This window comes from Nansenia antarctica (genome assembly GCF_963989245.1).
Source record: "Nansenia antarctica genome assembly, chromosome: 13".
NCBI classification, from domain to species: Eukaryota; Metazoa; Chordata; class Actinopteri; order Argentiniformes; family Microstomatidae; genus Nansenia; species Nansenia antarctica.
In genome coordinates, this window is record NC_137683.1 from 10,122,695 (window position 1) to 10,135,332 (window position 12,638).

Sequence of the window (12,638 nt, forward strand, 5' to 3'; positions counted from 1 at the left end):
CCATAGCCTATCACACATTTGAATGTAATAGACTGAAATGCGCAGATCCTGGCCTACAGCAGATTCGTGGCAAATAATGATTGATATTTTGGCTTGTGGTTAATTCAATATATTTATTCAAGTCAGCATTAAAGCAACATGTCATTAATTCTCAAATAGAAACGTTGTTCATTATCTTTGTTGCGCGTTGTTGAGAATAATAATTTAATATTATATTCTACGATTTTCATAAACATTTATAAAAAGACATATAGACTATAGGAATTGTGCAAAAAAAATTGCAAAATGGCTTGAATAGTAAAACACAAGCAAAGGTCTAAGATTACATTAGAAGGAATGAGAAAGTCACAGACTTTGGGGCGGCTGTGGTGCAGGAGGTAGAGTCGCCGTCTAATGATCATGGCAGATCAGCGGTTCGAGCCCCGGCTGGCCACATGTCGAAGTGTCCTTGGGCAAGACACTGAACCCCAAAATTGCTCCCAGTGAGCGGGCCAGCGCCTTGCATGGCAGCTTACCGCCATTGGTGTGTGAATGTGTGTGAATAAGTTAATGAGAGGCCGTTGTAAAGCGCTTTGGAGCAGCAAAAAAGGCGCTATATAAGTGCAGTCCATTTACCATTTACAGACCAGTTATAGTATTCAAGAGTACAACCAGAAATCCTACATTTCCCATGAGGAACACGCCCAAGACAATGTGTTTGAATCGAGACGCCTGAAATAAAAAACAAGAAAAGATCCAGTTGTAAAGGCACTCAGAGAGAACAATAAACGTACTAAATCGTGACGTTAGAATTATAAGGTTCTATCTCCATTTTTGGTCAAAATTTAGTTTTCTACATAATCTGATCCATCAGGTGTTTATTAATGCCTGTGTGGTGTTATTTTTAAAATGTTTACATTTTTTAGTTAGTAATTAATAAAATACAAAGATTCCATCTCACAAAACATAATGGAATGTAAAAACTTTGACGCTCAATATCTCTGAACTACCCTAAACGGAGATAGATAGTTATCATTCTAAACTCACGAAATGTCAGGTTTACCTTTATGTGCCTTTCACTTTCTCTGTGATCAAGCAGAAGTCTTTCTTTGTCATTAGCACCACGGTTCACTATGGAGAAGTAGAGATTGACCAATTATGTCCAGTTTAAAGGGATACATTCAGTTAATGGTCACGGTAAGTACTGTGTCTCATTCACATTTCAATCAATCCATCACATTTCATTTGCATAGCACTTTTGACAAAACAGTCAAACTGATTCATTTAATTGGTTCATTAAATTGTGGTATTAAATATGCCATTATAAGACTAGAGGCTTGTGTTGACATTTAAAACCTGCTTGGCATTCACACATTTTTACTCCTTAATGGAATCAGACTACTCAATTGACCCCCGCCCAAAGCACCCACACATGACAACACAGAGAGGAACAAGAGGAAAGGAGAGAACAGAGCAGAGCAGAATCTAACCTCTTATAAGGAGTCCTTCACTATGGAACTGCAGGAGTAGATCCACCAGTACTCCCCACACCACAGCCCCAGCCAGGACAGCTGTGGACCACGGGCCAGGCAGGAGCAGCGCCCCCTGTTGGATGCCTAGGAAGATGGCCACCACTACGACAGGAGAGAAACCAGACCACGTTTAACATGACAGATGAGGAGATGTTGTTGCAGTACCATCATGTATCGTCATTGTGGTTGTTATTGGAATCAACATTGAAATTGTTTCAGTTGTTGTCATGGTACTGTCATTGAATACTGAGAAAAGCTCTATACAAAATGAATGCATTATTATTATTATTATTATTATTATTACGATCATTATTATTATGATCAGTATTATTATTGTGATCATTATTATTATTATGATCATTATTATTATGATCATTATTATTATGATCATTATTATTATTATTATTATTGTGATCAGTATTATTACAATTATTATTATGATCATTATTATTAGTAGTAGTATTATTATTATTGTTATGATTATGATTATGATTATTATTGTGATCATTATTATTAATAATAGTATTATTATGATCATCATTATTATTATGATTATTATTATCATTACTATTATTATCATTCTTATGATCATTATCATTATTATTATTCTCGTTGTGGTGTGTCGATACAATCCTATACAATTGATATTAGTCCTCATGCAAGGTTCTGTTACTGGACTGAGACTCTTACCTGCAAGAATCTGTGCAATGGTGCCTGTCCCCTGATGCAGCCAGTTGAACATGTACCTTCTGCAGCAGGAAGAGAGACGACACTGGGTCAAACCTCAGAACCATCCACACTTCACAGCAGATCAGCTAGTGTTTCACACTGGAAACGTCATGGTGAATCTAAATGGGAACACTTTTCGCACACTGTGGCATGTTTGATTGACAGACTGATCGGAACAGGGCTCTGGGTGTTACCGTGAGGAGTCTGCAGCCGGTCTGAGGAGGGCCATGATAGGCTGGATGACGGACAGAGCCATCACGGTACAGCCCAGGTAAGGGTGGGAGCCGGCCCGCTGGTGGGGAAGGAGCAGAACAATGGTCTCAGCTCACAACATTCATGCGTACACTACCCCCACATTTCCATTTGAGACATTTAGCAGATGCATTCATCCATAGCGACAATTCATCCAACAAGTACACTGAAGTAAGTGAATCATCTATACATCAGTTAATCATAGCGACAATTCATCCAACAAGTACATTGAAGTAAGTGAATCATCTATACATCAGTTACCATAGCGACAATTCATCCAACAAGTACACTGAAGTAAGTGAATCATCTATACATGAGTTATCATACTTTATACAACAGTTAGTTCCGACCAAGTCATTTGATTGGACAAGAGAGATTCCATGAGTGCTGATATACAGTATAACAGCACTGGGACTCTTAACTATATGTATCACTCCGAAATGACCGTTAATACAAAGTAGCTAGCCTGCAGATGTTTGGGTTCAGGTTACTAGGATTGACTGTAAGATTGTCTTGGCCAATCAAGACCTTTCCACGTTTTGGAACGTGAAAAACTCCTAGTTTTGGGCATTATGTAGTTTGTAGGGCACAGTATGTTTTTGTTTGGAGTGGACAAATACTTGACAAACTAAGACACATTCCTAAACATTTACTCATATAACTTCAAACCTAGATGAATGTCATCCTGACGAACACGTTTTGCTCCTGCCAACAATTAAACACAAGTAATACAGTAGAAGCGACTTGGCCTTGTAAGTCAGTGCTAGAAAATGGCTGGCTATGGAAAGCTACTCCACAGTGTGACGTGCCAGTTGTCCTTCTCCCTCCAGCAGGGTGAGATGACGACGTGAGAAGATGACTGAGTCACCCTGACAGCCTGGTGGAGGAGGAGGCAGCATGAGAGGAACAGGATAACATGACACACTGCTGTGTGCTGATGGTAACACTGACAGCATTAGCAACATTCAGACATGCCCACCTCCTGCAGTTTTACATCATTGTTTCCTCTCATTTAGCAGTGTTTGAAGGGAATACAATCCCTTTATAACTAAATACAAAAGGGGAAGGTGGTTTGGATGTTGTAGAAGTCTAGTCACAGATATGGTAGGCACAAGAGATGCGGTGACTTAGCTCTAAAGGTAGCTGATGGCAAAACAATGACCCACATCACGGATTTGAATCGCCTCGTACTAGCATCGTTTTGTTTTTAGGTAGGGGTACAGTTAATGTCACGTAGCCATACCCTCCAAATCATGTTGTTCACACCTGGTCAGGAGAATAGATTAGCCGAATTGGCTTGGATCGAACTGGACGAAGCGATGGGAGAATATGTTCGCAATTTCATTGGATGTTACATTCCAAGCAGGGCCAGCTGCTGCCGCTGGCATAAACACTCTATGTGGTTGTTTAAGGCCAGAACCGTCGATGTAGGGCAAGCTACCACCCGTCAATCAAAAACTCTGCTAGCACCTACCATCCTTTCGACGAAGCAAGATATTTGATTTGATCGCGAGGCATCACTCATATCAAAAATATTTCCACCCCACTGTAGGTACTTTCTACAAAAGATTTACATATAATAGGCTTTTCGAATAAGGAACAAGGTTAGGGTGTTACCTTCTCAGGCAGTTCCCAATTTCAGTCAGAATACAGGAAGAAACACCCACATTCATGTGACTCAGCACTCAGCATCGCTGTCATTAACTATTTTCTCAAACATCGATTTACTGTCCTTTCAGAAGTACAATTTAATAAAGAAATGTCATAAGCACAGCACAGATTGCCTAAGACAATTATTGTTATGGCTGGTTGTGGCCATTTAGAACTTGCTGTCTATTATGGCTTTTGACAAACCATAACTTCTCACTTAAAATGTCGTTTTTGCTCATTAATTATTAGTATTCTAGGCCCATATTATAGGCATAGCTCTGCGGTATCTCCATAAACAATTTTGTCTTCTGGCCACAAGGTGTCCTACTTGTTTTTGGGAATGGGAAAAGCAGAGGGCTGAGGAGGCAATTCTGTCTTGGGAAACACCTGAGGAGACAACTATTTACTTCAGAAACACATCTCTAAAATGCTCTGTGAAAGTAGATTCTCTCCTGTTTTAAAAGGCCCTTACAATCGATTCCTGTTTTAAAAGGCCCTTACAATCGATTCCTGTTTTAAAAGGCCCTTACAATAGATTCCTGTTTTAAAAGGCCCTACACTAGATTCCTGTTTTAAAAGGCCCTACACTAGATTCCTGTTTTAAAAGGCCCTACAATAGATTCCTGTTTTAAAAGGCCCTTACAATAGATTCCTGTTTTAAAAGGCCCTACACTAGATTCCTGTTTTAAAAGGCCCTACACTAGATTCCTGTTCTAAAAGGCCCTACAATAGATTCCTGTTTTAAAAGGCCCTACAATAGATTCCTGTTTTAAAAGGCCCTACAATAGATTCCTGTTTTAAATGGCCCTACAATAGATTCCTGTTTTAAAAGGCCCTACAATAGATTATCTCCTGTTTTAAAAGGCCCTACAATAGATCCTCTCCTGTTTTAAAAGGCCCTACAATAGATTCTCTCCTGTTTTAAAAGGCCCTACAATAGATTCTCTCCTGTTTTAAAAGGCCCTACAATAGATTCTCTCCTGTTTTAAAAGGCCCTACAATAGATTCTCTCCTGTTGTAAAGAGCCCTACAATAGATTCGGGCCATCAGTGATTCCTGATGTCGTCGTGCAATCGGCCAACCCTACTGTATAGACAAACAGGGAGGCAGAGACGGAGGGGGAGTTGGACACACACAGGGAACATGTATCCTACCTTGCTCCAGCCTCCTCGATAGATAAAAGGTAAAGTGAACCCCACACAGGTAAGTAGCACTGTCAGAATCATCAAGGTTCGATGCACCTGTTAAAACACAGGACAGTATCATCATCATCATCATCAACAGCATCATCGTGAAATTCATCATGACGACTGAAGGCAATAGGAAAGATATTCCCGATTATGGACAATGCTCAACAACACCAACTAATCTCTCTCTCTCTATCGAGAAGGATTGGAACTTATTGAAACATTTCAATTCATTCACATAATAAACACCTTACCTGAAACCAGACCTTGTGTCCAAACAGTGTTGTTTCTGGCCAGGCCTGTTTAAAGTAGCGCGCAATGATGACCCCCGTGCTCACTGTCGACATCCAGGCTATGAGCATAAACACACCTGGAGAGACAGAGGGACGTGAGCTCAGAAGGCTGTACTAGTGGAGCCCTGAAGGTGATCTTAGAATGATAAGGTTCTATCTCCGTTTAGGGTAGTTCAGAGATATTGAGCATCAAAGTTTTTACATTCCATTATGTTTTGTGAGATGGAACCTTTGTATTTTATGAATTACTAGCTCAAAAATGTCAACATTTTAAAAATAACACCACACAGGCATTAATAAACACCTAATGGATCAGATTATGTAAAAAAACTCAATTTTGACAAAAATGGAGATAGAACTTTATAATTCTAACGTCACGGATGGGCTTGAGAGATACAACAACATAGTGGTATAAGTGAAACAGATATTATGCCTTGTCTTTCTTTATGTAAACCAGCTCCTTCCCTTCTTGTGTTTTTTTTAAAGTTTTTTTTCTTTCCTAACACCAGGGGAGCCACCCCTCCTAAATTTCGTTGTTTGGTACCTGTACTATAGCAATGACAATAAAGACCATTCATTCATTCATTCATAATCATGTCATAGGCAGACATGCTCACCATGAAACTTGATTAACAAGGGAGAGCGTGAGCCAACGAGATCCTCGGGGGGTCCTGTGATGACTTTCTGGTAGGTGGAAATAAGTGGCTGGCGGTCGTGCCTATGGATTAAACCTATAGAGGAAGAAGATAAGGTACTTTATTTTAGTTTTATATAGTATGTTACCAATGCTCTTGTACTGCCACATAAGGCTATACACAGCACTCGAGTTGAGGGGGGGATGAGGGGGGATGGCATCCCCCCCTGAAATAAAAACGTTCAAAATCATCACCCTTCTAAAACTGCCATCCCCCCTTTCCATCCCTTATGTCATTTTATCAATGAACGTGGTATTACTGCTATTTCAACATTTAGTTTTGCGCATATTGAGTAAAATACTGTGGGCGAGGGGGGGGGGCACGCACACATGCAATGACATTTTTACCAAGTCACTGACACTGAAGTCACTGACGCTGTGGGGATGCTAAAATTGTCCCCATTATGATAAAATCCACCATCCCCCCTGATTTTCTTTTACAACTTGAGTACTGCTTGTATTGCCACATAGGGCTATACATGTTTTTATTCTTGGTGGATGATTCACACAAACCGTCACATGTGACGTGAATAGATAATCACAGCAGTGGACAAACCACAAAGCACCAGTGAACTTCAAAACACTGTGTCCTCTCTGCACCTGAGTCTACTAATGAAGGTCTGAGGTCGTAAATATTTGGTCACTCTTCAAACAACACCCCAACAACTCTCTGGTACAAACACAGACTTTAGAGGACATGAATCATACTCCAAATAACTGTGGTAACCAAACCACAGGTCGATCTTAAGACAGAGATGGCATAGACTTACCATCTTGGGCTCTTCCATGGGCTAGGAAGAGGTAGTACCTCTGATCCAGGCCGAATCTGCTCTCGTTCGATTGGGTGACGAGTATGTCTCTACGGAAACGACACTGGATTACCCCGTCAGAAAGCCTCCAAGCCATGTCTGACAGAGCATTCTGGGGAAAAATACAAAGGTCGTTGATTTTCAATCCTACTATGGAAAACAATATGTCGTTCAGAGATATTGAGTGTCAAAGTTTTTACATTCCATTATGTTTTGTGAGATGGAACCTTTGTATTTTATTAATTACTAACAAAAAATAAAAATAACACCACACAGGCATTAATAAACACCTAATGGATCGGATTATGTATAAAAGAGATAGAACCGTATAATTCTAACGTCACAATGTGTGTATTTGGTGTCTGGGTGTGTGTGCACATACCTCCGAGGCTAGTTGAGGGTGAGTTCGTCCAGAGACAGAAGCAGCATTGATGCCGACACTGTCACCATCTCTCACACATAGGTATGCATCATCATTCCCCTACAAATAAACACACAAACTCCAATCAGTTAGAACAGAGCCTCTATGTCAGCTCCTGAAATAAAGAGATGGTTCACACATTTTTCTGACGACCAAACCACCCTCAAGACCACCAGGACCAAGCTCCGGACCTGGGGTGATGGGGCCTTTTCAGCCGCAGCCCCGTCCCTCTGGAACGCCCTCCCCAACCACACCAGACAGGCCAACACCCTCCCAACATTTAAACAGGCCCTCAAAACCCTCCCCATGCTTCCCCAGCACTACCTTAATTAGGCCCCTATACTTTCTTCTATTTACCTTTTGTTTCTTTTTATTATTACTACTCGATCTTTTCAGTTTGTAAAGCGTCTTTGAGTGTCTAGAAAAGCGATATATACCGTATTTTCCGGACTATAAGTCGCGCTTTTTTTCATAGTTTTACATTGCCGTCTACAGCCGCCAGAGGGCGCTCTGGGCTTGTCACAACTATATGCTGCTCCTGTACCACTGAAGAATTAACTGAAACATTAACGGGAGCTTGGTGAACTTGTTTACTGGTAACTTGCTTGTTGGACTCGCTGGTTTGTTATGTTAATTTAGCCTATTCAGCCTCCCAGGTATGTTCTTTATGCTATTGTGTAGCTGAATAACTGTTAATGTGGCTTGTTATGTTAATTTAGCCTATTCAGCCTGTTGTTCTGTGTGCTATTGTGTAGTTTAATAACATGCTTTTCCAGATTAAATGTCTGTTCTTGGTCTTGGATTTTGTGAAATACATTTCTAAATAAATGCGATTTATAGTCCAGTGCGATTTATATGTGTTTTTTTCTTCATGACGCATTTCTTAGTGGTGCGATTTATACTCCGGTGCGACTTATTGTCCGGAAAATACGTAAGCCTAATGTATTATTAGTAGTAGTATTATTAGTAGCCTATTATTATTACGTTTAGAGCAGCTTTAATTCTGCGTTTGTGAAACTACCTGTCCATTAAACTAATAATATAATAATAACAATACATTTTATTTGTAATGAACTTATAAATAAAGAAATCGCAAAGTGCTACAGATTAAAAACAAGAAGAAAGATAAAAATAAAAAAAAAGAACAATAAACATTTCAATAAAAAAAGGCTAATAAAAAAAGGCTCTATTAAAGAGTTTTAAGGCCTCGTTTAAAAGCAGCCACAGACTGTGGTGCCCATAGGTGGGTCAGGGAGAGTGTTCCACAGCCTGGGAGAGAGCAGCCGAGCACAAAGCCCCAACTACCAGTGGTATTATACCAACCATCCATTTGTCCAGCGACAGGGCGAAGGACACGTATCCATCAGCAGGTCCGCTGAGCTCAAACAGGACAGTCGGTCCTTCAGTAGTGAAGGACAGGAAGAAGCAGGCAGGGTCCGTCTCTGGGTCGCAGCCTACAGGGTCCCGCAGACAGGACTTCCTGCTCCCACACCCCCCTGCGCTCAGCTGAGGAGGAGGAGGAGGAGGAGGCGAAGGAGTAAGAATGAATGGAGTAAAGAACTCGTCATCCCACTTTGTGACGTTAGAATTATAAGGTTCTATCTCCATTTTTGACAAAATTTAGTTTTTTTACATAATCTGATCCATTAGGTGTTTATTAATGCCTGTGTGGTGTTATTTGTAAAATGTTGACATTTTTTGAGTTAGTAATTCATAAAATACAAAGGTTCCATCTCACAGAACATAATGGAATGTACAACTTACAAGACTTTTAAAAAATGTAAAAGCTCAATATCTCTGAACTACCCTAAACGGAGATAGAACCTTATGATTCTAAGCTCACGACTTACTATGTTACATTACAAACAGATATTATGTCTAACGCCTGTACTTAGAGAACACCACGGTGGTGAGTGACTCACTGGGCTGGGCAGGACAGAGGGAGTTGTGGGTAATGCAGTGGCGGAGGTCTGCGTTGGAACAGGAGGAGTAGCCCCCTTCTGAGACACCACGGGACCTGGTATCATTACCCAGAACACCTTAAACTTCTGTACTACTGTGGCCCTGAAACAAAACACAATAAAACACATCACGTAAGTCGTTGAATAAAAACCGTTATACGTATGACAAGTGCTTCAGAAGAGAAGATTGTGGTTACTCACACAAATTGGACACTTGCTGGAGAGTTTCGAGGAGACTCCCACACAACCTGGACTTCAGTCTTTTTGGACTCGCTAGTGTGGCTTACTGCAGCTGCCTTGATTAATTTCACAGGTTTGAGTATCAAAACAAAATGTGCATCTCCCCAAATCTACTGTCTGTTTAGCCCTGCTGATGTGTTAGGCTGAAACAAGTAGCGTCTTGTCTGTTCTTAGCGCATTACGCCTCCGTAATAACTAACAATCAATGCCCACAGTAACACCATCTATGTACCTGTGTGTGGCCGCATTGTAGGAGCTGTGAGACTGAGGGGTCGACCAAGCGAAATGATCCAACAGTAGGACCACTGGGTTGTTGGGCATCCCGTGCTTCGATAAGGAAACCTTGAAAGTGTGAAGACCCGGACATGGCGACCGATAATGTCACTGGAAGAAAGAACGAAAGTTACAAAACAACAGAAATGTTTACACTCAGTAGGCCTACTTGGACCAATTCAAATCAAATGTTAGCCTATCAGATCCAACGCGCTGTACCTGTGATGTGGTCCCCAGGGCTGAATGTGAGTTTGTCCACCGTGATGTTGTAGGGAGCTGGTTTAGAACTGGGGGGATGGCCATGTTGAGGCACCATGTCGCCACAGGCTCGACTCACTTTACCATTGCTGTAACCAGCAGCTGTCTTTAGACACACGGCCACTAGAACTATCAAGAGTTGAATTCCTGGCATCTGGAAAGTTCAACAGAATCTTGTTGGTCATATAGAGAATGATTGTTACTCATCAGATCACACTTGGTACAATAATAATGTGCACTATTAAGAACATGGAAAGAGGAAATTGATGGTTCACTTTTCGCTGTGGTTGGGTATAATCTACTTCCCTAGTTCATGTGAACAAGGTGGTTTTGAGGTGTCGCTACGCCACATTGTGTATAATCAGTCTGCTGCAGATACAATAAATGAAGCTGGTGTCTAGAGATAACAAATAGTACAGGGGAGTACTCATGCCACTGACTGTTTGAAGAAGTCGTGAGCTTAGAATGATAAGGTTCTATCACCGTTTAGGGCAGTTCAGAGATATTGAGCGTCAAAGTTTTTGACAAGATGGAACCTTTGTATTTTATTAATTACTAACTCAAAAATGTCAAAAATAAAATAAAATAAAAAATAACACCACATGGGCATTAATAAACACCTAATGGATCAGATTATGTTAAAAAAAATCAATGTTGACAAAAATGGAGATAGAACTTTATAATTCAGCACGAAGTGGTGTTTTTCTAGCCTTCAGAACTCACTATGGCCCTATCAACCCTACATTTGCAACGCAGTTATATGTAATTATGAATCATCATTGGGAAACAATCACATTGAATTGTTCAAGTAAGAAGACCTCCATGTCATTGATAAGTGACCTTTAGTACTGGAATCGCCCCTTCATCAATTTACAGATTGTGGGCTGGAAAAACAACACACTGTTATCAAGGCTGTATGTGTGGAAATTGAATATAACAATGTCAATAAATCTGTCCCAGGCGCAGGTGTTCCCCAAGGCAGCATTGTCGCAAGTGCTTTCACATTTGTCGCGCACACCTGTCAACTACTGAGATCCAACGAAACCATGATCATTTATGACTGCCCTTCGCATGTTAGTATTAGAAGCGGTCATATCTGTTTCAGTAGGAAAGGAAGAAGGGTTAGAAGGTTAGAAGGTTAAAAGGTAAACTGTGATGCCGTCTTACCTTCCTTCAGCTTCCTTGAAACTGGAAGAGCCAAAGTGTCTCCGAACTGTCACTTTGAATAAGGAGGCGGGGCTTCTTCTAAAAGGAAATGATTGGCTGAAAGCATAACGTGTCACATTTTCTATTAAAGGTAGCTACATTTAGCAGCTTCATATATTTTACTGTAATAACTTAAATTATTATTAATTTTTAAATAATTATTAATAATAATAACTTTTTTTGTATAGCGCTTTTCCTGCAAATGTTGCAGCTCATAGTGCTCCAATCATGATATAATCATAATTACATTATTTAGTCATTTAAATGTGGTATATGAAAGCAAATGACAAAAACGGCCAAAATAGCCCCAGACCACTAATAAGGGTTAAAGGCAATATTAAAAAGATGGGTTTTCAGTCTTGACTTGAACATAATGTGCTGAGGTTGCATCCCTAATGTAAACTGGCAGCGCATTCCACAATCTGGGTGCATAAAATGAGAATGCAGCCTCACCAAATCTCCTCTTCTTTTGTAGCCACTTATTAATCTTAGCAAATGTATTTCATTTATTTATTTAGTGAACAGTTGGTGTCACACAGCAGATAAAGGGCAGATCAGATTGAGGGGCTGGTTCGGACTGTCACTGCCATGCCACGCCCCCCCCTGCCGCTCCGCGCAACTGTCCAGGGCTGTGTTCGAAATGGCATACTGCATACTAGCATACTCAATGAGTATATACTGCATACTGCTTACTAATTTCATAATAAGTATGCCAATACCAGCCGACCGAAAATCTAGTATTCATTTCTCGCATACTCACATTTCACATACTCTACAGTGTGAACGCACTACATACTCAAAATCTACGTCATATCTAGTATGAGTAGTATGCTAGTATGCCATTCCGAACACAGCCCAGCTGATCCTGCGCAATCAACACACACGGAAACACAAGGTGATATCTGTCTGACATGTTCCAATGTAACAACTGTATTGCGGCAACAGAACTCACTTTCCGTAGGGTCGTTGTGGAGGCTACATTATTTGTCATTCAGTGCAAAATTGTAATCGGTGGCAGAAAACGCATGAGTCGGGCCTCGATCAGGACATTGATTTAGTAACCGGTGCAGACGTTTTATGTTGTTTGTTATGTTATCATCAATCAATGTGAGCAATATTAGTTTTTTTTCGGGCTTTTGAAAGATGACTTCTCT

General features: G+C 40.5%; 1 protein-coding gene across 1 annotated transcript; it reads right to left on the reverse strand.

Moving 5' to 3' along the window:
- Nucleotides 1-224: 224 nt before the first annotated feature.
- Nucleotides 225-10,432, reverse strand: frrs1b (ferric-chelate reductase 1b; the record flags this gene model as incomplete). Its single annotated transcript, XM_080543922.1, has 15 exons — nt 225-711; nt 1,043-1,110; nt 1,470-1,613; nt 2,202-2,260; nt 2,435-2,532; nt 5,297-5,383; nt 5,584-5,699; nt 6,240-6,353; nt 7,087-7,237; nt 7,508-7,606; nt 8,870-9,052; nt 9,469-9,610; nt 9,709-9,803; nt 9,980-10,131; nt 10,240-10,432. The coding sequence occupies 15 exons, from the start codon at nt 10,430-10,432 to the stop codon at nt 619-621; spliced, it is 1,794 nt and encodes a 597-aa protein (XP_080400048.1). The 3' UTR covers nt 225-618.
- Between the last annotated feature and the right edge of the window lie 2,206 nt (nt 10,433-12,638).